At 42.9% G+C, this 22,942-nt stretch overlaps 1 protein-coding gene across 1 annotated transcript in view; it reads left to right on the top strand.

Moving 5' to 3' along the window:
• Window positions 1-2,456: 2,456 nt before the first annotated feature.
• The window catches only part of cadm4 (cell adhesion molecule 4), a 328,820-nt gene continuing 308,334 nt past the window's right edge, over window positions 2,457-22,942 (top strand). The window contains exon 1 of the mRNA XM_041793936.1: window positions 2,457-2,794. Within this exon, the coding sequence (XP_041649870.1) occupies window positions 2,722-2,794 (73 nt within the window). The 5' untranslated portion in view covers window positions 2,457-2,721. The remainder of the gene's footprint in view (window positions 2,795-22,942) is intronic.

Below are 22,942 nucleotides of genomic sequence, written 5' to 3'. Positions count from 1 at the left end.
AGCAAGTTAAGCACTATGTTTCCCTCCAAAATAAGATAGTTCTTAGGATGGTATAGCTAAAAGAGAGCTTGATGACTGTAGCAGACTTATTGCTAGAGGTAGCTGATGGTATATACGGTAAAAACAACAACATTTAAAAGGTCTAAGTAATAACCCTCATTAATTATTCTGTCTGGCTAATGCTGAAAGAGCCAACAAGTTAAATCTGTTGACAATAAGACCTGCTAATTAATGCTAACAACATAAAACCTGCATCCCTCTTACAAGAACATGGGGTACAGACTTTTTGAACAGCTTTCAAGGACAATAAGCAGCTTAGCAAACCCAAACATTGGAACAATACTTGCATAAACTGTCCCCAAAATTTGCCTCATGAATATAGCTAGGAGGAGGGAACAGATTTGCCAAAAGTGACACCTCATAGACAGCCATAAGCATCCACCTGCTACTTAAAGTAGCCACATCCCTTGGCAGGATTGATATAATGCAGCTATACACTTAGAAATGGGTGAGTTATGTAATTTTTTCCCTTCTGTGCTATTCTATGATAGAAAAGAGACAAAAATAGTTTTTTGTACCAGGATGTTGAAGTGGATTTTTGCTGTGGAGTTGGGCGTTTTAATGGGGGTCGACTTCTTTTTTGGAATCAACCTCAAGTGGCCACTTGAGAGTCTGTAGATTTCGGCACTTCAGAGTTGGCCTCATTTCTCATATCTGGAGGTTGTCGCTTGGTCCTAATAGGACAAGAAATAAGCACTCTGAAATTATGTCTGGCAATTCCTCACTCATGACAGATAGTGTGGTCAGAAATGTCCTGGTAACCCCAGCCTACTTGTCGAGGGGAGTTGTACCAAACATGACACCTCATTGACTAACGCACCAAAGTGCCAGGCGTTCTCGACTGTTTGCCATCTCCTGCTGATGTTCTCGTCACGGTCACTTGGTTTTGTATGTGCTTCCTGCATATGTTGTGTCAAATGGCTGAAAATGAAGGAGTGGAGTTCGCTGGAGAAGCAGGTGTTTTCCCCTCATTACTTCCCGACAATGCCCCATCTGGTGCTGGGAAGCTGCTGCCACAGACTCCCTGCCAACCGAGGGGGAACAAACACTCATGGAGAGGCTGACAGGGAAAAATGGGATGGGAATGGAATTGGGGATTTAGTGGGCTAGATACTTTCCTTGCCAGAACAACAAGGTTAAAAAAGTTGTGTTGGGAAATGAAATCATGGAGGAGAGGGAGCCCGAAGCTGAGAATTTATGATTGCTCCCAGATCCTCAAGTGGAGGTCAGATATGAGGCGTGAGTTCAAAGAGAACTTTCTGGAAGGACTTTAAGTCAAGGGCAGAGATATTAATATTAATGTGATTAGACTGCTTTGATGCTTTACTGCCTGTTTGAACTTTTCTAAATGTTTGAGCCAAACTGGCCAAAGTGTCTGGGGGATTCGTGACAGATGAGAGAGGGGCCAAACTAGATTTGAAACCCATGACTTGTAATCCCACAAATTCCCTGAAGGGGGCGCCAAAGATACAGATTCAAAAAGATGCCTTTAAGACTTGATGTTACAAGCCTGTGGTATAACACTAGATAAAGGGAGGGTGAAAAAAAAGACGTGGAAAAGAGAAACAATTTTCATAATGGAGCAGCACTCTCTGACTGGAAAACACAATTATGGGCAAACTGTGTCCACAGCATGAGGGTAAAGTTAAAGAGCCCCTTTAGCAAGACCTAATAGGCCCTGACTACAGATGAGCAGAGACACTGGCTCGTCCAGAGCACAAGTTTTTGTTCCAGGCCATTAACATCATTGTGAACGGCGATTTAACAGGTCTTTCTCTCTGCTCTCCTTGATGAGTCCTGTATGCACATTTGGGAGATAATGGGGCAGCGTCTGCCACATGATGCCTTTAGATCCCACAAAACTAAGAGACTACTCCCTGAGAGTGCAAGTGACCAAATATATAAAGCCTTGCAAATATTCTTTGCAACAATAAAAATGTATAAATCCACTTGATTCCTGTCATGCAGATGAATCATTACATATTGTACAATTTCCAGGTAACTTGATGACTGCAGGATTTTTTCGCTCAACATAATAAACATCTGTTTCGTTTTTGCCATCTTAATCATTTTACCATAGCCTACTTCCTTTTTCTTTCCGTGTGCTGAATTTGGAATAAATGGGTAATTTGCGTCTGGAAATTAATGTTGGTTATCAATCACATTTAGCGCGAATTGATTTCAATTAATTGGTAGGTGCATACGTTCCTCCCTCCCTTGCTCTCCTCCTGTTAAGCCCTTTTCTTCTCAAAGCCCAGCCCCTCTTTCTCAGCTGCACACCCCTCCACCTGCTCCAAGCTCCCTGCCATTGGTCAGAAGCGCACACAGACCCGCCCCACTGGGAACCTTTTTAAAATATATTTACAATCTAAAGTCACCAAGAAAAACCGGCCAAGCCATCATCTCCACTAGGAGGGAAAGTGGGTGTGTGTGAGGAGGTATTACTATGTAAAGACGTGCTTTTTACGCACTGAGCGTTTGATCAAACACACTCGTTCGCGCACATTTTCACGCGCGCGCACTCACACACGGAGACACACATAACTACACAGACGCTGAAGGCGCAGTCGGAGAGTGAACCTGCGGGTTCATGTCACTCTGATTTCTCCAAGGAAGAGGAATACTGAGGAACAGATCAGTGGGGGAATATCAGCGACAGAGATGGCTCTCGCGACCGTGTGGAACTACTGCGTCCCTCTCGCCATCATCACAGTCGCCTGCTTGGTGCGCACCGGTAAGGCTCGAAACCACTGAGTGTGACGTGAATGAGAAGTGTTAAGCTCGCTTGGATGTGTGCAAGTTTGTTTAAGTCTCCTGAAGAAGAAGCTGGGGGTCTTTTTTTGACCTGTCAGGCAGAGAAAGGGGGAGCAGGAGCAACACAGCAGGACATTAGCACGTGCAGTAAAAATGCCTGTTTACAATCATCCTGCGGACCTCTGTTAGCATTCACCACTGGCTAATTACAATGAAAGCCATTTGCGCTAGTCTGGGCTACATCCGTTTTGCTATGCTTGTCTTTTTGATTGTCTTGACCACTTCTGGTAACTGCTAAGCGGGAAATACCCGAGAACACCCCAGGACGAAAGTGAAAGCTCGCTATCACTTTTTAGCCACGTAGAAATACCTTTGATATGATCCCCACGCTCTGTTGACCCTCTTGCGTCACACTATTTCGACTGTTCTCCTAGGACGCACCGTGATTTGAATTTATTGTACCAGCGCTGCTGTGAGTCCCGGGAGCCCGCGTGCACGTACAGCCACTGAATATTCTGACAGCCACATGAGAGCTCATAACAAATGCCCGCAGTGGTCTCGACGTGTGATCCACACAGCGGCAGCAGCAGACCCAGCTGTGGTGTGGAACTGATTTTATATTCCTCAATAGTGCGTAGGACTGAAAGGACCTTTGAGACCTCACCTTATCAGATACAATAACATCTAACAATCTATTACAAAGCCTTTTAGTGGCACCTGCACTGCCTTTGTTGCTGTTAATCTCACCCATTGGAACATCTCAGTCTGGGATAGTCCTGCAATGCTCCCTTATGGGCACAATATATTTCACGGTCACTACCCTATATAAGAAGTGCATCTGCTGCAGAAATAAGGAATTGGATTGCGCTCAATTTTTACTCCCCAGCCTTACAGTTTTCTTTTCCATCTGCTTGGAGATGTGATGAAACGGTCCCATAACAAACTTGATTAAATCCCACCTTAGAGAGGAGGGTTTATGAGCAGGAATGTGCAGTTTTTTCTTCCTCTACAGGCCTTTGTTTACCTTGTCCTGAGGCACTGAAAGGGTTAAGTGTTAGGTCGGATATGGCCACAGTCAGACCTGTGCCATGCTGTGCTGTGCTGTTATGATGTCTCTTTCATACAGCGAGCACCACATTGCTGTGGACCCATACTACCCGCTGCACTGACACCATCCTTACCATGGCCTGTGTATTGATCTTCCTCCCTTGAGTGTGTTTGTGTGTATCTGTTTGTATGTCTGCTGCTGGAGGAGCGCAGGCTTGATTTATATGCATAAGCATGTAGGCGTTCGCATCAGTCTAACTAGAGTACTGTGTAAGAGGTTTATGTGCGTGCGTCTGGGCGCACGTTTATGAATCTGCGTGTGTGTTGCATGTAGATGCGCTTTATGTCTCTGTGTGTGCTCTCTCACAGTGCCGGCTTTTGCCTCAGCTGCGGGCAAACCTCTGCTGGGGGCTGCTCACTGATCACTGTCATTAATCTAGCCACTGACAGGGGCCGGGAGAGACAGGGGGCCGGCGGGTGGAGGGGTGTCACAGGCGGGGGGTGGACAGAGGAAGGTAGGAGAGAAGGATGTGTAAGGATGGTTTGTTTGCTTGCATTGTGCAAGCTTTGAAAAATGTATTTCTGATAAGAAATCGGCGTTGGCTTCAAAGGAAAATGGCAAAACTAATTTAGGAGAAAAGAAAAAAGGAGGGAAAAGGTGGGAGGAGGAGGGAGATGGGGGTTGTTATTGTGCTTGGATAGAGATGGATGGATTGATTGTATGGATTGAGTTAGGGCTGTTTGATGAATGCATATAATTTCCCCATCCAAAATTGGTACCAATACATCTGATACCTACTGTACCATATTAAATCACAGATTTTTTTACACAACTCTGCAACTCCAAATAGAGGGCACAAAATGCATTATGTTTAAACCTCTTACATAAAGAAGATACACCTTTACTTATGTGTTCTGTTGGTATTTTCTTCTATTTCTTTGAATAATGTGTGATTGCAAGACAGCTTTTATTCACCCACCGCCTTTTCCCATACTTTTTCTCCTTCTAGGCACTGACAAAGTTTAAAAAGTATCGCTTCAGCACTGGTATCAGACAAAACCCAAATGATATTCAACCCTGGTCGAAACACATGGAAATACATTCTGTAAACCAGTTTCAAACTACAAAAGTAAAACAGCATCGCGCTATAACAGTGGTAAATGGGCATTTACTCCACATTCACACATTGCTATGGAGAATTGGCTAATCCTATTCAAACACATCCATGGACATTTACACGTCACCAGCAAAGAAGTGAAAACAAACTAGGGTTAGGTGTCTTGCTCAAGGACTGCAGGAGCTGGGGATTGAACCCACAACCTTGCAATGATAAGACAACCAAATCTACTTACTGAGCCCTATACTGTCGTTTCCAGAATGTGGCTAATGTTAGTGCCAGCTTCGCAGGTCTTTGATCCTTTCTACATTAAACGTCCACATTCCTCAACCGAATTTTGTCACTCAATCCTTCAATTATATGTGAGAATAATCTGACACAACCTCTGGAAAACTTAATTCTCAATTTCTAGATCAAAATAGTGCTTTACAGCACTACTCCTGCAAGATTGTGTAGCAGAAGCAGTTGTTTATATCACATTAAGAGCATTATGGCTGCAAGGCAGCAGTCAGTTAGAACATCTACAGTGGCGATTGGAGTGGGCAGTTGTGTTCCAGGTATCTGAGCACACAGACTAAAGTCAGTCTTTCTGTGCTTGGTCCTCCCAGTCTTTCAATACTCTTGTGAAGCCTAGCAACGACTGATGGACAGAGGCGCCGACTGGACGCCTTTGTGTCGACTTGTCTTTGGTGCATCTTTGAGTATCCTTGGAGAAACTTTGTGTCCAATGCTGATGTGCTCAGGAGAGCAGGGATGGGAAGGGTCGCTGACTGACAGGGGAATGGCAGCTGTGCTTTTAAAGACAACTGCTGACCCTTCCCGAGCCGGTGCCCAGGACCAGGTGAGCTGGTCCAGTATCGACCACATGCATTGTGGAGGGGGCAGCTGGGGGGATACCTGGAAAGAGGGGCCTGTAGGATGGCCATCAGGAGGACAGAGCAGTGCAGGACCAAGGTTGACGTGGCAAAGTGCAGAACTGGCATATGCTCCCATACCTGACCTTAACTGAATGACAAAGGGAAATTTAAAAGGTTTTGCTTGCTAATTGTGCATCCTCAATTTTGGTATTGAATTCATGATTATGAATCAGAATCAGATCAAAACTCGATTAATTGCCCAGCACTAGACTGAGTGGACATCTAGACTGACAGGGTGCTGTGAAGACGACAAGGCCAGGAGACTGGGCCCTCTTTTGAAATATAACAAGAAAGGGAGACAGAGGGAAAGAAGGATGGAGAGAAAGCTAGGAAGGCAAAAAAAAGAAGCAAGGGAGCAAGAAAGAGAGGGAGAATAGAGGCAGAAAGACTTCACAGTGTGTCTGACGGGCAGGCCTGAGGGACGCACACATTCACTCACACAACGAATCAGCAGTGTGTGTTTATTCGCCGAGTGTATGGCTTATGTGGGGGTGGCTGATCCAGAGCAGCTGTGGGCCAAACTTGCACCCCACATACAGTAACAAATGCAGTCGACTCCACCTCTCTCAGCTCGCCTGGCTTTAATCGCCACCCCGCGCACCTCCATCACTTCCTCCACCTCCTCCCTGCATCCCTCTTCCTATGCCTCCATTACCACCTGCCTTATCGCCGTGTGCATTAAATCACCTCCATTTGTTTATTCCAATGTGTGCAATGAGAGCCATCCGTTTGAGCTTGTTCCCCATCATGCTGTTTGGACCTTGGCTCCAGCTCTGGCGGTTGAAAAACGGCAGCAGTTGGACGCACTTGTGGGAGGAGATTTGAATACCAATTATGGCTGGTATACACTCACACAGACACACAGACAGGGGCCATGCATAAATCAATGTCGCTGTGACTCACAGAAGGGAGGCCTGGCGTGTAAACACAAACATCAAGGGAAATGCTGCGTACACAAAAAGTAAGAATATGGGCACACATATAGGTGCTGAAATGCACACCTTATGTCTGCAGCTTGTGTTGTTCAGCACACTTTCGTTTGAACTTAGGGATTGGATTGCTAATGCATGAGTTTGTTGGAGCCCAATTGCAGTTTTTGATGCTTGTCAGACACACTTTGCATCATGCCAGAGTTAAGATTGCCTTTCGTCCTCATTGCGCTGCGTTTGCTATTTCAGTGTCTTTCTTTGTTCTCTAATACGCTGGAAAAAGTCTTCCCCGCAAGCAAAAGGTTTATCCTTTGATCCGAACCTTGCAGGATAAGTCACTCCTAAAATAAAATAAACTTCTCGACAATTTAATTAAAAAAGACTGAGACCTCTTTTCCATGCTCCATGCCCTGCCATCTGCTGGTTCACGTCGTAAAACTGAACCCGGTGTACGAGCACATTTTTACTGCTAACATTTTTACTATATTTTTTTTGTGATTCCCTGCCTTTTGTAGGTCTAAATAATTGGACAACCTGAGCCTGGCAGACAGCACTGGCATGCCCGTCAGCACAAGAGAAGCTGAAATGAGCCTTTTTTTTTTTTCTAAATACGCTGCCTACTGCTGTCGTGCTGGGCCCTGTTTGATCAACTGATGCAGTCTTAAAGGGTCCTGACAGGGTGGCCCACTATCTCAGCTGAGCAAACCGCCTCAGCGTAAGCTCCATAAACAAATTGGACTGTGTGTCGCTTTTCGGGCAAGTGATGACTGAAAGAGTTACGGAGCTTAGTGCAGCCTGGATTTTATTTTCCCTTGGGCTTTTATGGGTCCATTACTCAGAAGCAGAAGATGTTCCTAGTCTCACCGTTTAGTGCAGGTGATGTATTTTACAGTAATTATCTTCCAATCTGCCTCCGGTCTTCAATGCGATCCATAACTCCTTGTTTTGAGCTGCTTTTGTTTCACACAATGATTGCATCTCAATAACCCCCTCCAGCTTTTATAGACCAGGTCCAGGGAGGAATTTATTTTAGCATCAGCTTGAATATAAAGAAATAAGACCTGACAAGTCATTCTGTTTCCGCTGCAAGGACACATCATGTGATTTGGCTATCCCTTTTTAATCCTGTTTGCAGCATGTTTTGTCCTCCAGCAGAATACACACAGTGATGGAAAGGGGTTCACAAAGACACCAATTGGTAATTGAAGCCTTATATCTCATTTGACCATTTGTTTAATTGTCCATTAGTGAAACTTTCTGTCAATCTAATCAGGCCAGCGCTAATGTAGAAACACTCTTTATGGCTGCCACCTCATCTCCTTCCCATTACTATTCCCCTGACGCTGCCGCTTGTGATTATCATAATGGTGATCTATGTCGTCCTTACGTGTCGCTCTCCGAGAACAACTGGCGTTTCACCAACTTTGCAGCTGAAGTTTTTTAATGCTGACTTGGATGCCAAGGACGTCTCCCCCATTTGCTAGCGTTCGAAGCCTGCCAATCAATCCAGCTCTTTTAACTCCGTCTGATTGGCTTGGTGCAAAAGGAGAAAAAAACGCCCCTCATACTGTGACCTGATGTCCCCTGAGCCAGCAGCTTTCTCTGACCCCCTCTCGCTGTGTATTTGTCTCTGTTATGGAAGTGAGAAATCAGTAAACAGTGATTCCCTCTGCAGTACTTCTCAGTACAACACAAAGGCAGTTGTTGTGTATTCTTCCGACAAGGTGTACTTCTGTTTGGAGCCAGTCAAAGTTAAATTGCAGTCGAGGAACAGAGATGGAGGGGAGATCCTGCATCTGAAGCGTGCCATGGGGTGAGCATTCCTTGCTTTAGGTGACATGGTTTCCATGACTGAGAGTAAACATTTATACCTCCCGCTCAGCCTGGGGCTTGTTTAACACCCCCCTCCTCTGCTGCTGTGACACCTGTCTCCGCAGCTCCCGCGGGGCGCTGCGCTAACTTGGCCAGACAGCGGCCTCCGGTAACGCCGGTAACCACGGTGATTATCCTCACTCAGGCACCGCGGCGGAGCCCTCACTAAGCGTGATTGGACGAGAGAGGCTGATTGAACTGAAAAGGGCAAGTGCCTAAAATTGAAGAGCTGGGAACTGTGTTCCTTGCCAGTGCAGAGGCTAATACACATGCTATCTGGATGACTTGATTTAGAGATAAAAGGAGAGGCAGGATGGCAGGTAATGAGGTGCTCATCCAGGGGTAAGGAGGATCAGTTAAGGACTTAAACCCAGGTGAAACTGTCAACTCCGGGCACGGAGGTCGCCAACAAGACCCCATTTCCATTTACCCTTGGGAGGTCTGCGTGTCCAGCGGAGGAGAGCTGATGAAGAGTGACCAGGCTTAGCTAGGGCACGAGGGACTGATGGGGTCAGGGATGGAGAGAGAGGAGGGACGGAGGGAGAGGCGGCTGGCTGCACAGTGTATAAAAGTGTGAAGGAAGGGGAGCAAGGAGGAGGAGGAGGGAAAGCACCAGGGGCATGCGTCACAGACCAGTGAAGCAGGGAGGAGCAGAGCGAGGCGGAGGAAAAAGTCAGGCAGAAAGGAGTCCAACAAACAAGTGAATGATTGCAGGATCCCAGCTCTGAAATGGAAGGGTGTAAAAATGGGAAAGAGTGAGAGAGTGTGCTACCCCCTGCTATGCTGAGTGATGGATCTCAAGGCCAAAAATATGTGAGGAGGAAGGAAAGGGTGGGATTAAGAAGGTGGGAGTGATGCAGAGAAGTAGGCCTGCATGATTTATCAGAATGGTATTCACCATTATTTCCTGTTTACTGTTGGACTACCCAATGTAAAGCAGACTAAGTAAGAAGTTAATGCCAAAGAATGAGACCAAGTGTTCAGTATTAATCCAAATCATAAGTGTATTTTAACAAATGGTACTTCATATTTTAGCTTACTCTGGTTGCTTTAATTCAGTTAATGTTGATGGTTAAACAGGAAACAGTTCTTTGCTGTGCTTTTAGTTGTCTTACGTATTTAATGTCTTTGGTACTGTCTTATGCCTATTGTACTAAACGTCTGTTTTAGAAAATGCTCTTATCTGGAACACAATGGACTTCTGGTTTAATCCTGATTATAGGTAACCTGACACGCCATAAAACCTCCCATAGACAGTGTTTGGGAAAGGGCAGGGCCTTTGAAAAAAAACTCTGAGGGTGATTGGATGAATGTTCTGTCACATCTTTACGGGCCAATCAGAGCAACAAAATGTAACAATTAGACTCTTGCTGAATCCAGTCCAAAATAGGGCAAAAACATCATCCTCCAAAAGAAAAGAACTCAGTGCTGTTCTTTGTTCGTCTTTTAACAAAGAAATGTTGTAAAGTTCTGATAAAACTGATGCTACAGCAGCATCCACGCTAATCTCTTCCAACATAATTGCCCCGGCCTCTTGCCTGGGAGTACTGCCTCTTACTCCTGTTTAGGCCTGCCACTAACTTGCACAGTCTGTTCAGATGGGAGCTTTGCAAGATGGATTAGCCAGTGAGAAATACGGAAATGGGCAAATCCATCTGCTTTGCAAAATTAGGTTATAGGAGTAACAGTGAAATGTTCTATCTCATTCAGATCACACATTACAGTTGAATCATGAGTGGATTTTGCCATACATGCCAAATAAACAAAACTATGTAAAATAAGTGACGGCATGAATATTAGCCCCCTTCAAGTCAGTATTTAGATACACCTTTGGTTGCAGGTTTCAGTCAGGCTTGCACATCTGGACACTGCAATTTTACTCCATTCTTCTTTGCAAAACTGCTCAAGCTCTGTCAGGTTGCACAGGGATCAGGCGTGAACACCACTTTTCAAGTCCAGCCACAAATTCTTTATCGGACTGAGGTCTGGGCTCTGACTCAGCCACTCCAGAACATTCACCTTGTTGTCTTTAGGCCATTTCTGTGTGGTTTTCACTGTATGTTTCAGGTCATTGTCTTGCTAGAAAATAAATGTTCTCCCTAGCTGTAGTTCTGTTATAGACTGAACAAAATTGTCCTCCAGGATATACCTATATTATGCCACAGGCATTTTACTCTCTGTCTTTACAAGCCCTCCAGTGCCGGCTGCCAAGAAGCATCCCGGGGGCATGATGCTGCTTGTATGCAGAGTCTCTCCCATCTCAGCTGCTGAAGCTTGTAACTCCTTCAGAGTAGTCAAAGGTGTCTTGGTGGCCTCTCTCTCTTAAAGGCACTGTATACATCTTATATGGGCACTTATTTAAAATGTAAATTATCTCCAATAATTGCATTTCTTTGATCATGGGAGGCTCAAAACTGTGATCACAATAAAATTGGATTAATTGCGCAGCTCTACAGAAGAGTATAGGGTGCTGGTGTGGGGAAGTAGAAGGGGATGGAGGACGGGGAGATGGATGGTGATACACAGAGATAAAGACGGAGAGAGGGCAAGCACTGTGTAGGTGACCACACCAGAGAGAGACAAAGTGTCATGATCGATGAGGTCACAGCCTGCACACACTCTCCCTCACTGGCTCCTACACACACGCCGACAGATCCAAGCAAACAAGTATTGAAATTGTTTCCCAGCAGCTCACGGCCAGTCCTCCTACTTCCAGAGAAGCCTGCCTCGCCTCCGAGAATTAAAACACCCACACGCGCGCTGGGCTATTCATCTGTCTGCCATTTACAATCCGTCTTCGTATCATCACCATTAATAGGTTCGCTTTGATGAGATTGTCAGATGCTGAAAATTGCCAGTCAAAGCAGTGCGCTATCTGCTGGGAAATCAGATGGAGATTTTCCGAAGGCCGACACAACAATGCTTGAGGAGGTCTCAGATGAGTTTTGCTATCTTAGAAAACTCTTAAAACGTCTCTCCCCACAAGTGGCGAATTCATTTGAGCTCTGACACATCTGGCATTGATAAAGTGGTAGTGACAGTTTCAGCATGTGTGCAGTTTCAGAAGCCTCGTAAACAGTTGTTATCAGAGAATATTAAAGCATATTAATGAATCTTTTGAAAGAACATTTGAAGTTGGGAGAAAAAGAAGACGTTGGCTCCAAAAGAATGTTGTAAACAAAGGATTATCAGAGATTATCTTTGCAAATGTTTCAGAAAAACACACATTCTGTCGTACTGTATTTGCTTTAAAAACCAAGAGCTTTCTCTCAATGAAAGACAAGTGATAACAGCAGCTGCCAATAGATCAAACTCAGATTGCCTGGCTTCATTCTGGTCGCATGCCAAGGGATTGTTGACACAGTTACTGAAAAAACAAAATCCACTGCTGCTTTCACGATACTTCCTCTACACTCATCTCTATTGGTCTATTCAGCTTTTTATCCTTTTTCAGGCCCAAGACAAGAGCCTCAACATCAGGAGTTGTGAGCTTTGATCCACTTCATTAGCAGACCGTAAACAACCATTAATTAAAAGTAATTAATTAACAGCACATGAAAACAATCCTCGAAACATTGTTTCACTCTCAGAGACCCCCAAGCGCTTGTTGGGAGGAAGGAGTGAGGGAGAAAGAGATGGACAAGGAAGGAGAAAGAAGGGGAGTAAGCCTGCAGTCATGCTTAATGTGCTGGGGTTGAGATTTACCGCAATGATTTGCTGGGCTCTTTTGAGATTCATAAGGTCATCAATTCATGCTCCGCTTTCGGCAGGGCAATACAAAAGTGAGGCACGGCAGCCGTCTGCATTGAAGGGGAAGAGAAAAGAAAAAAGAGCCCGGCCAAATTGGATTGGTGCTGCGATTGTTTCTGCAGAGATTGTTACAGTTGGCAAGGCCACTTAAGAAGTAGCCAAGCACCAAACGACCTTGAGGAAAGCTCAGGCTGATTCTCTCCCAGGATTCATTTTCTCCTAGGTGGCTGTTCATGTGCGTGGCTGCTGATTCACCTCGTGGCTATTAGCAGGTATGCACCTTCTCTCCTCACCTCCTGTGAAGCAGATTGCAGTGGTGCTTTGGCTCGTATACGCTAGTCGACTTCCCATCTCTTTGTCCATCTGCTGGATGAACAATGTTATCATAGACAGCAGAGGTCTCTAATTTCTGGCCATTGGAGCAGCCGCACTATCTGTGACACTGAGAGAGTTTGACACAGGCCTTGGGCTTTGGACACAGTTACGGAGAAACTGTGCTTCACAGCAACTGCCACCCGCTGGGCCGTACTGGTTAACTGAGCGATGAAGCAGCTTGCAGAGGCCAGTGGGGTTCTGCGGTCGCTACGAGGGACATTTTTAGCTTTTGCAACTGTGTAACCATGGACAGCGAGGCTTTTTTGTGTCTGTGATATAGATCCTTCAGTGTGGACAGGCAGTACACAGAAGTCACAGCAAGACTCTCCCCTTTCCACTGCATTTACAGTACACTACTTTATTGCAAGAGAAACTAATAAAAGTAAGCTGCAGGGGTATGTGCTTTCATTCTTGATTATTTTTTTTTCCCAAGGGCCAAGATGGCTGCCATCTGTCCTCCACTTTATCACAGATATTGTGTTATTCCAGGCTCAGAGCTTCCAGTCTGATTCAGAATGACACAATGCATGATTTTACATATATAAAACAAAGCTTTTCCTATCATTTAAATGCAAACGATCAAATAAGCATGCATTATGTTTAAGTGTAAACACTGAGTATACGCATCTTTACTCGTTGCTAGGACAAACGCAAAGTGACACAATCTTGAGTCTTGCATGAAATAAGTGTTAACTTAAGCATTTAGTCACTTTGAAGGAAAATGTCTTTGATGCGTGCTTTGTAAGGCAGGAAATTAAGTCTGCCAACAATGATGAAGGCTGACAGGAGTAGGAAAGATTCAGTAACATTGACCTGGAGGTAATTTCTAAACGTCAGGATCTGATCAGCTGAGATAACAAAAGAGAGACGCCATATCTGGTTAATATGTCAGTGCTGGTTGGATAACACTGCCAAACTCCAGTTGACATTTCCGACAACTTTTTTGAATTTAAGATTAGGTGTTAGTCTTTAGATGAAAATGCTTTTCAGTTTCAGTCAGATTCTTGTCATTTTTAAACTTTATAGTTTGACTCAACGGAAATTTAAAAAACGTTTTAGTCCAATAAAAGTCCTAACATCTCAGGCATTACAGTTTAGTATCTTTAACTTAATAAGCCCAACTTTAGCAGTAATATAAAACACTTAGATTAAAGCAACATCAATATTTCAATTAATTTAAAACAATCTGATAGAGGAACTGACATAATTTGAATAAAGAAGTTTTTACTTTCAGTTACACATAGAGGAGGTGGTCTTTTATTTTCATTGAAATAGATAAATACTCCTTAACAATCTCAGTCTTTACCATTTCACAATCAATACTGTCCCATTATTTGGTGGAAAGATGGCACAAAAATAAGTTGTTAACCAGAGGTGGAAAAAGTACATAACAGGTAAACCTACAGTCACTCTGGCTTAAATGTACTTATATATACTGGTCTATAATTCTACCTGAGTACAAATAGAAAGTATTTTATTTAAAGTTTATTTTAAGTACTGAGTAGCTGCTGAGGAGTTGTAGAGTAAAATATGATCTCTAACTCGGTGGATAACTTCAGTCATGGTGCAAATGTGTCTCACATCAAAACCTACAAAACTACAATCCACTACATGACCAAAAGAATCCCAGCAGTGATCATTGTACTGACTGAAGACCATTTCACTTAGAATGAAGTTAAAATTACACCTGAGTTAGATGCAATTAGTTACTTTCTACTCCTGTTGTTGACAGAGCTCATTTTTCTGTTATATTGGAACAACTATTTATTCAAGTGTCTTGCCTTGAACGAGAGTTTCTGTGTTTTTTGTGTTAAGTTTGATGCAAATACTACCCCTGGAATACACAGAAGAGATTTAACAGCTTATGCAGTCTGTCTTGCTGCTCCACACACACGCCTTCCCTCGTCTCTCACCTCTGCTTGTGTTTTGATAGGTTATACACACAGAGGAGAAATATCAGGGACTTTAAGTGCCAAACAGTCCAGCACAGACATTTTAGTCTCATCTAGGGCTGGGAAACACTCTATTTCCTGATGTGGGAATTCACAGTAGAAACACTCAAAAACAATTTACAGACTTTTATTGTCACTTTTAAACTTTTAAAAATAGTGTATTTATCATTTAATGAAATTATCTTCAGCAGAAGTGAGGTGAGTGTACAGAACAACTGTGTTTATAGCAGCTTCTCTGACCTCATTTAACACCACGGTCTTCTTTTTTGAATCAGCAGGGGCTTAAAACAAGCGAGGCATGAGTTTGAACACAACTTTAAATAGTTGTTTAAGGGCCTGTATCCATTGCTGCAGCATTCTTCGTCCTTTTTTAAGGCAGTTATCAGGTCTGCAGCTGCTGCTTTTGTCAGGACAGGATTCCTCTACATTGTCTGCATTTCTTCTGTGTGATATTTCCTTAAAATGCAGAAATATGAAGACCATAGCACTGTTGTAAAACAATGTTACACATTCAACTGAGGAAAGCAGGGTTCTTTTTTTGTAAAATAGGAACAAGGAACGTTGGTAAGAAGTGCTTTTGAAAAAGAGGCTATCGGCACTGCCAGCACTAAAAAAGCTAGCTATGGAAACGGGCCCTAAGACATTATAAAACAAATTGCTGCTTCGCCGAGCTCAAGATAAACTAAGTTTATCCTTTTCAGCACCCAGCTAATGTTAAAACCCCAGACAGGCCAACAGAAATGCTGTGCAAAGTGAGCACACGTTTCATGTTGCTGTTATTACAGATATCAAGCTTTGAGAGGAGATAACACACATTTTACCTGCTGCATTACAGTGAAATGAGCGGATGGCGTTCTGTTTCTTACCTGGCTGCACATGCTCTTTGCAAAACATACAAATGATTGGATGGTGATGACGGTGTTTCTAAAATCCATTTTGTAACAGAATTACTCTGGTGATGATATTGGTATGAGATTAAAGCCTAAAAGTCTTGTGTCCATACCAGAAACTAAACATACTTTTTAAAATAAGTTTTATTATAAAAAATCTATTTGTTGCTTATCATAGTCTTCATCTTCTAAACAAGTTGATGCCTAACATTTTGTCCTATCTTTTGTTGGGTGAATCAACACTGCTTTGGAGGAAGACATATTGACTCTACTACCAGAATAGAGCCTTTAAAGTTTCTTAAACTTAGTGAAAACATATAAAGAAGTCAGACACATAGATGTATTTCTTTTACAAAAAGTTTTTCATCTTGTAAGAAAACAGACAATCCGTTCTCCCAAGATGACATTAGTTCTTTAGCGATGTGAAAATATAAAACAGTTGAGGCACAAAGATTACACTTTGTCATTGTAGTTTTCTCAAATTTGTTGTATCATTACCTTGAAAAATGTATTTCAGAATTATTTCTTCTTACTGCTGTTAGCCAGGGAAGTCTGCAAAGTACATCCTGTAATGTTTCAGAAATAAATGTAGCTAAACCATCAATGGTTTTTATGCACAAAATCAGAGACCTTGAAATCCTAATTAAATATGAGTTTCTATAATAACGTAAACAGGAATCTCATGCATTTATGATGTTTTATTTACACTGAAGCTTCAAAAGCAATTCCCTTCATTATGTGACGGTGTGGTGAGGGTGAGGGTGGAAGTGTGGGTGAGGGGGAGGGTCAAATGTAGTTTTGTCACAGCACTTCCTGCACAAGCAAATTTAACTGATGCTTATTTACCGTAGAGATGGATTGGAAATGTGCTGAGAGGGAAAGCAATTTATGAGCTTATGGGGAAAATTAAAAACAAACATAAAGCATAGGTAATTAAACAGAAGGTTGATCCCAAATGATGACTGCTGCATAAATCTCTGGCCGTGTTACAGAAGTGCGGAGGCAAAGCAGATATGCAGGTCGGTGTACACTCACATAGACTCTCTCACAGAGGCTCAAATTTGCATGTGAAGGAATACAAACATTTCACTGCACTCGGGAGACTGTAGAGACCTTTCCAAACTTATTTACTGCAGCGTGTTGTGTCCTGATGCGCTTTGCTTTTAAATGCCACGTTCCCTGACTGGCTTCCTTTTTATGAGCCTCCTGGAGATAGTGTGCAAATACAAGTACAACTTGGATATTGTGTTTCAAGTACTAAAATGGTTTCATGAAATCACCCAGACAGTGTTTTCAGATTCTTTTTGTCATCCACGTAGCTCTCTATTTCTGCCTTTTGTTCACAAACAAAACCTGCTTTCTTCTTGATCGCTACACTTGTTCTCCTCTCCCTAGCTTTTCTCTTAGGCCTTGTTTTTCTTCCCTCCACTCTGATCCTCCCCCCTCCCGCCATTCTACTGCATTGAGAAGCCGGTTCAAGGGCCTCAGCAGTGTTCCAATGTCTTTTTGTCTGTCCTCACCATGATCACTCACAGGCTTTTCTACCCCTCCCTGTGAACCTGTCTGTCCACATCTAACCTTGTTGCTACCTAAATGCCAATGTCCATGCACATGCACACCTTTCACTCATGTGTAGCAGGTGCATGTGTCCGCGTGAATCTGCTCCAACTGTTACCGCGAGTTCGCGATAAGTGGGAGAATTAGTGCTGGTTGGAGGGACAGATTTTTGGAAAAAAGGAGGGGGGTGATTTTTTGATGCCAGGATTGCTCGCTGATGGATCTTTTGGCTAACAGTCTCTCCAGCTCTCCTGCTGCTTTCCACCACACCACCGCCTCCTCCTTCCATCTACCTTTTATTCTAACGCCACAGGCTACAGGGAAGCCAAGGCCAGGTGTGGAGAGGTAGACAGTCAGGGGGAAGGGGGAGAAGAAGGAGAGAGGGAGGACTGTCGGGGCCCAGGTGGCTCGCTAAAACGCCTAAGCTTCTGCTGTCCCCTTCTCATTTGCAAAGACAACACATTATTTCTTCTGTAAGGCTTTTCCACACTCTCTTATATCCTATTTAAACAGCATGTGCCATTTTGGGCACTTGGATACCGAGTGGTTATCCTTAACCCTTTTACCTGGGCTGGATTTTTTCAGCTATCAAATACTTCACAAATACAGTAAACTCAGCCATGTATGAAAGAAGAAAGTCTCAAGGTTCTAACAGTCCAGCAGTAAAGACTCACAGGTAGCCTACATCAACTACCTCTTAAGTGTGATTAAAGCACAGAAAAACTCTGTCATTTGGTGTATCTTCCATTTCCTTCTGCTCATCCCGGGCTGGGTTGCAGTGGCAGCCGGCTGAGCAAGTCAACCCAGACATCTCTCTCCCAACATTCTCCAACTCCTTCAGGGGGATCCTGAGGCACCCAGACCAGATATATAATCCCTCCAGGGCATTCTGAGTCTTCCCTGAGGTCTCCTCCCAGTCAGACATGCCTGGAAGACCTCCACAGGGAGACACCCATAAGGCATCCTGATCAGATGCCTTCAAACCACCTCAACTGGCTCCTTTTGATGCAAAGGATCAGCGGCTCTACTCCAGATGTCTGAACTCTTTACCCTTTCTCTAAGGCCTAGCCGCCCTGTGGAGGAAACTTGTTTTGGTGGCTTTTTTCTTTGATCTTATTCCCCTAATTTTAACTGTTATCTAACTAATAATAAATATTATACAAATATCTGGAGTCTTAAATTTCAATTTTTTCATAAATGAGAGCTATTTGTCACAATCTACATCTGTCAGTGGGTTTAAAGCCATTTCAAAGCACTGAACAGTGTCTAAGGATTCTGACTATGACCATTCAGTGTTAAATTAATTTAAAAATACAGCGTTTTTTTCATTCCTTGAAAAGTGGTCATTTTGGAGGTATGAGGTTTTGGCTCAGCACCATTAGAATATATATTAACATACATATTTATTTGGCCACATTTTTAGAGTATTCATTTGTTCTTATTGTGAAGCACTTTGAAAACCGCTGTTTTAAAATGGGCTGTTCAAATAGAGTAGTGCTGTCAATTTATTATAAATATATATAATTATATCACATACATGGTCTTGGGTGCCTTCTACCATATCAGTTTGGTAGAGTAGATTCAATGTCAAAGGGCCAACCAGTTTTCAATCTTTATGTCTGTCCAGTCTTGATCAAAGTCGTGGGAATTGCGGTTCTTTCGAGAGATCAATTTAATTTGTCCCATCTCAGTAAAAGGTTTAAAACAGTTTTTCCAACAACACATCACGACTCTCTCCTAACTTGTTTTTCATTGAGTTGTCCTTTTAATTTAACCAGTAATCCACACTATTTATTTACTAAATAGGACACCAAAGTGTCCTTTAAAATCACTGTTATGACAACCTGAGAAAAAAAGCTGTAAGAGGCACCGCTAGCCTCTTGGCTCCTGACTGATTTGCCCCCGTTCATTTGTGTTGCCAGCAGTTTTACTGCACGCTGCATGCAGGATACTGAGCCATGGGAAGAGAGTCATGGAAATGATGTATGGGCTGTTGTTTGCATAACAGGTGGGTAAGTGAGCACAGATATCAGTGAGGACTTTAATGCAGAGTATGGATGCACTACTAAAGTGCAATCACTTGGTGTCTGAATACCCAAAATGTAAACAGGGCCTTAAACAGATCCTGTTGATTTATTTCCAAAGCTACTTTTCTATTCTTCCCTGCCTCTGCTCCTGCCATCACTCTTGTGTCTGAAAGTAAATTCAATTTCTACTTCCTTTCCTTTCTTTTTACACATATTTGCCTTTTAGCCATTTTTAGCATACCTCCAGTTTTACCTTCTCTCTGCAACTCTCTCGCTCCGGGCTTGCTGAACTGTGCATTTTACTTATACGCTGCTTTGCAGTATTCTGAAGGCAGAAGCTTATTTCCTCTGTACGTGCCCTTCAGAGACCGTGCAGTCCCCCCGAACCATCTCCATTCATCTCCCGCCCACCTCCTCTTGCTCCCATGCCTGTTTCGAACTAACCCTATAAGTTCCTGCTCCCTCCCTGCGCTCTTCTTTTCCTCCTGGAGCAGGTGCGTAACTTTTTGTTCCAACCATTTGCACCGAAGCGGAGTTTAGCTCCTTCATATTTAATCCCCTCATCTCCTTCCTTTCAATCTCTCATGCCATCGCTCACACACACAAACACGCACATTCATCACTCCCCTCATTCCTCGTCTACTTTTTCCATCCTTCTTTCTTAACGTCTGTGGCACTTTATCTCACTTATCCATTATACATCCCAATCCACCTTCCCTCCTTGGCTGTTTTTTTTTTTTTTTTTTTTTTTGGCACTTTGACCATTTTATAGTTGTGTGTGCTGTTGTGTAGGTGTGCATTTTAACACTAGAAAGGCCAGAACTCAAAACCTACTAGACAGATCTTGAGAGGTCATTGATTGCTAAAATACACTCTCTGCTGTCTCCAATGATAGATGCCCAATGCAGACAGAAATACATCTCTTCTGTTGAAATGTCTTTTTTTGATTGAAGCCATAATCATTCCACACACCTATACTTCCACAAACCTTAGCAATAAGCAATTTATCTAACACTCGTAGAACAAGAAAATAACCACTGGCAGTATCTGATTTGCTAATGAAACATTCAATTACTATCTCCTTTATAGAAGACAACTAGAGAACAAACACAAGGGAAGCAAACTACAAAATAAAACAGGCACACCAGAAGCTCATCTAGAAGCACAATAACACAAGGGCAGGAAAGAACAAGATAACACATAATAACTAGAAATTATAAGGGAACCACTAACACACAAGGACAAGGGAACACGGGAGGTAGAAATAATAATCAGACTACTAGGGAAAAAGAGTAATTTATAAAAATAACTTTAAAAAAAACTAAGAGCAAGACGGATATCTTGGGGTGTTTTTACACCTGAAAGTCCTGTCCAAGGTTTGTATTTTTGTTACGTTGTATATATTTGGTTTGGTTGGTTTTGGTTTCACACTATAAAGGTCTTCACACACTTGGCCTGTTATTTTAGGATGCATTTTTTTCTGATCTATAATCTGAAAAAAAAAAAAAAGTCACACGCTCGAACCTTCTGTGCATTTTTATTTGCCTGCTACATTCACAGAAAGTGGCAAATAGTTTCACACTCCACCACTCCTTTAAAATCACCCTGGATCAATCCATCCTGACAGAGATTTTCATGCAGCAAACGCTCATGCGTCATAGTGCTGTGCCAACTTTGGGAGATGGAGAACAACTTTATAATAGTCTATGCTATGACCTGTGAGTAGGCTACAAACTTCTGCCTTTATCTGTTATATTTCCATGGTTTATATCCTCATTATACATGTTCAAATTACTGTGTTTAAAGTGATGGTTTAGCGCAAGAGGGGGAGGGGGGTGAGCGAGCAAGAAGGAAGCAGCAGGCTCAGTTTTGAATCATCAATCCCCATTTAAAGTACTTGGACTTGTGTGAAAATTTGCATAAAATCGAACCTGTTCTGAAAAAAAAAAGTGACAGACACATTGTTGGTGTGCAAACATGATAAGAACATGGGCTTTCATTTCATTTCTTACATGCAAAAAAATCTGGGACAACAAAATGGACTCAGAGGGCAAACACCTTATTTACTGCAAATGGACTGTCAGATGTTACATGACAAACCTCTGTGATATTGTCATCAACTGTGTGGATTTTGTGTCTCTATAGTTTACGTTTTTGGGTTAGTTGGGCAGCAGTGATCTGACATCAGCATGTTAAATAACATATGTAGCTTGAATGTAGAAATAAAATGAAGTAGCTTTTTCCACCCTCATATTGTTGATTTACTACAGTACATACCATGGTGAGCCGGAGATCACCATATGAGCTTCCTCATTAGATGACAACTTTATGGTTGTAGACAGAAAAAGAGAGCACAGCATGCAATCCTGCAAGCCATGGCAATGCTGACCCAGGAGAGAAGGGGAGCATCATGCATCTTCATATACCGCAGTTTCTTTATCTTCAGATGGCACTGTTCGCTCATGCTCTTGTATCCACTCTCTTTCATTTTCTTGGGAAACAATTGCAAAGTTTCTGTAGTTTTATGTTTTTCCCAGTAAATTTCCTTTCTATGATATGAAGGTCCAAACCAACCTGTTTTCACATACAGGAAGAACTTGACCATGTTCAGTCTGGCCACACCACAGTGTGGTCCAGGGGAGGTTTCATGGCTGTCATTTAGGTTTGGCTCAATCTGAGATGTTAGAAAGTCTGGACCAAAAGTCATTGGTGTGAAAGCACCATTATTATGCCCGCGATCAGCACCACAGAGCAGCACATTTATCCTGCCTAGTAACAGCCTAAAACCTCCTCAGCCTGGTTTGATCAAATGACCAAACATCTAAAATTGGTCTAATAGGCAGCTAACGCTGTAAGAAACAATACATGCTGCCAAGCAACCAAGATGCAGCCGCCACTGCAGAAAATGTATCAATATACGTGTACCAAAATCTGTCAGAATGGCTCCAAGTGGTCTTCCTTAGTAGAAGTGGTCATATTTTTTTTTCCTTTTTCATGCAATTTGTCAAATCACATTTTAAATTGAATTACAGACTCTTTAGGAAAAATAAGGGACCAGCAGCATTGTAACCTCAAATTCAGCAAAGTCACACAATTGTGAAAAGTCAAAATGACTGCCATGCACTTTCTAGTGTTAAAGAGGTTGAGTAGTATTCTGCTCACACATGCAGGCACACACACATGCATCGTTGTGCTGGCATTTTGTCATGCCAAACACACTCCTGGATGGCTCAGCCTGAGCCAGTGCCTAAAAATGTGCATAAGCAAGCATGTAGTAATCGACAAATATACTTTTAAATAGTTTGGCTACTTTTCCCCATTCTCTTCTGACACCTAACCATACCTTGCTTTTAGAGATATGTCAGCTTTCATCTGTAAACTTCCTCCAGAGCTGTATAGAAGCCCAAATATACTTTCCCCTTATATGCAGTTGTCGGTCAGATAGCTACACACATTTCTGTACGCCCCCCCCCCACACACACATTCAAAAAACAGCCATCAGGCTCCCTCAGAATTGCTGAATTGAGTTATGTCGCCTGTCAGTCAACTCTCAGGGCCCACACACACACATACACACCCTGACAGATTCCCTCCACATGCACATCCGCCCGTCTGACGGTGCATATTTCGCATGGGGAAGGGACTCAATTACGGCGAAGGTGAAAGAAGCAATAAACACGGCACAGATACAGTG

Source organism: Cheilinus undulatus, linkage group 8, assembly GCF_018320785.1.
Source record: "Cheilinus undulatus linkage group 8, ASM1832078v1, whole genome shotgun sequence".
NCBI classification, from domain to species: domain Eukaryota; kingdom Metazoa; phylum Chordata; class Actinopteri; order Labriformes; family Labridae; genus Cheilinus; species Cheilinus undulatus.
This window is presented reverse-complemented; position numbering and strand designations above follow the sequence as displayed.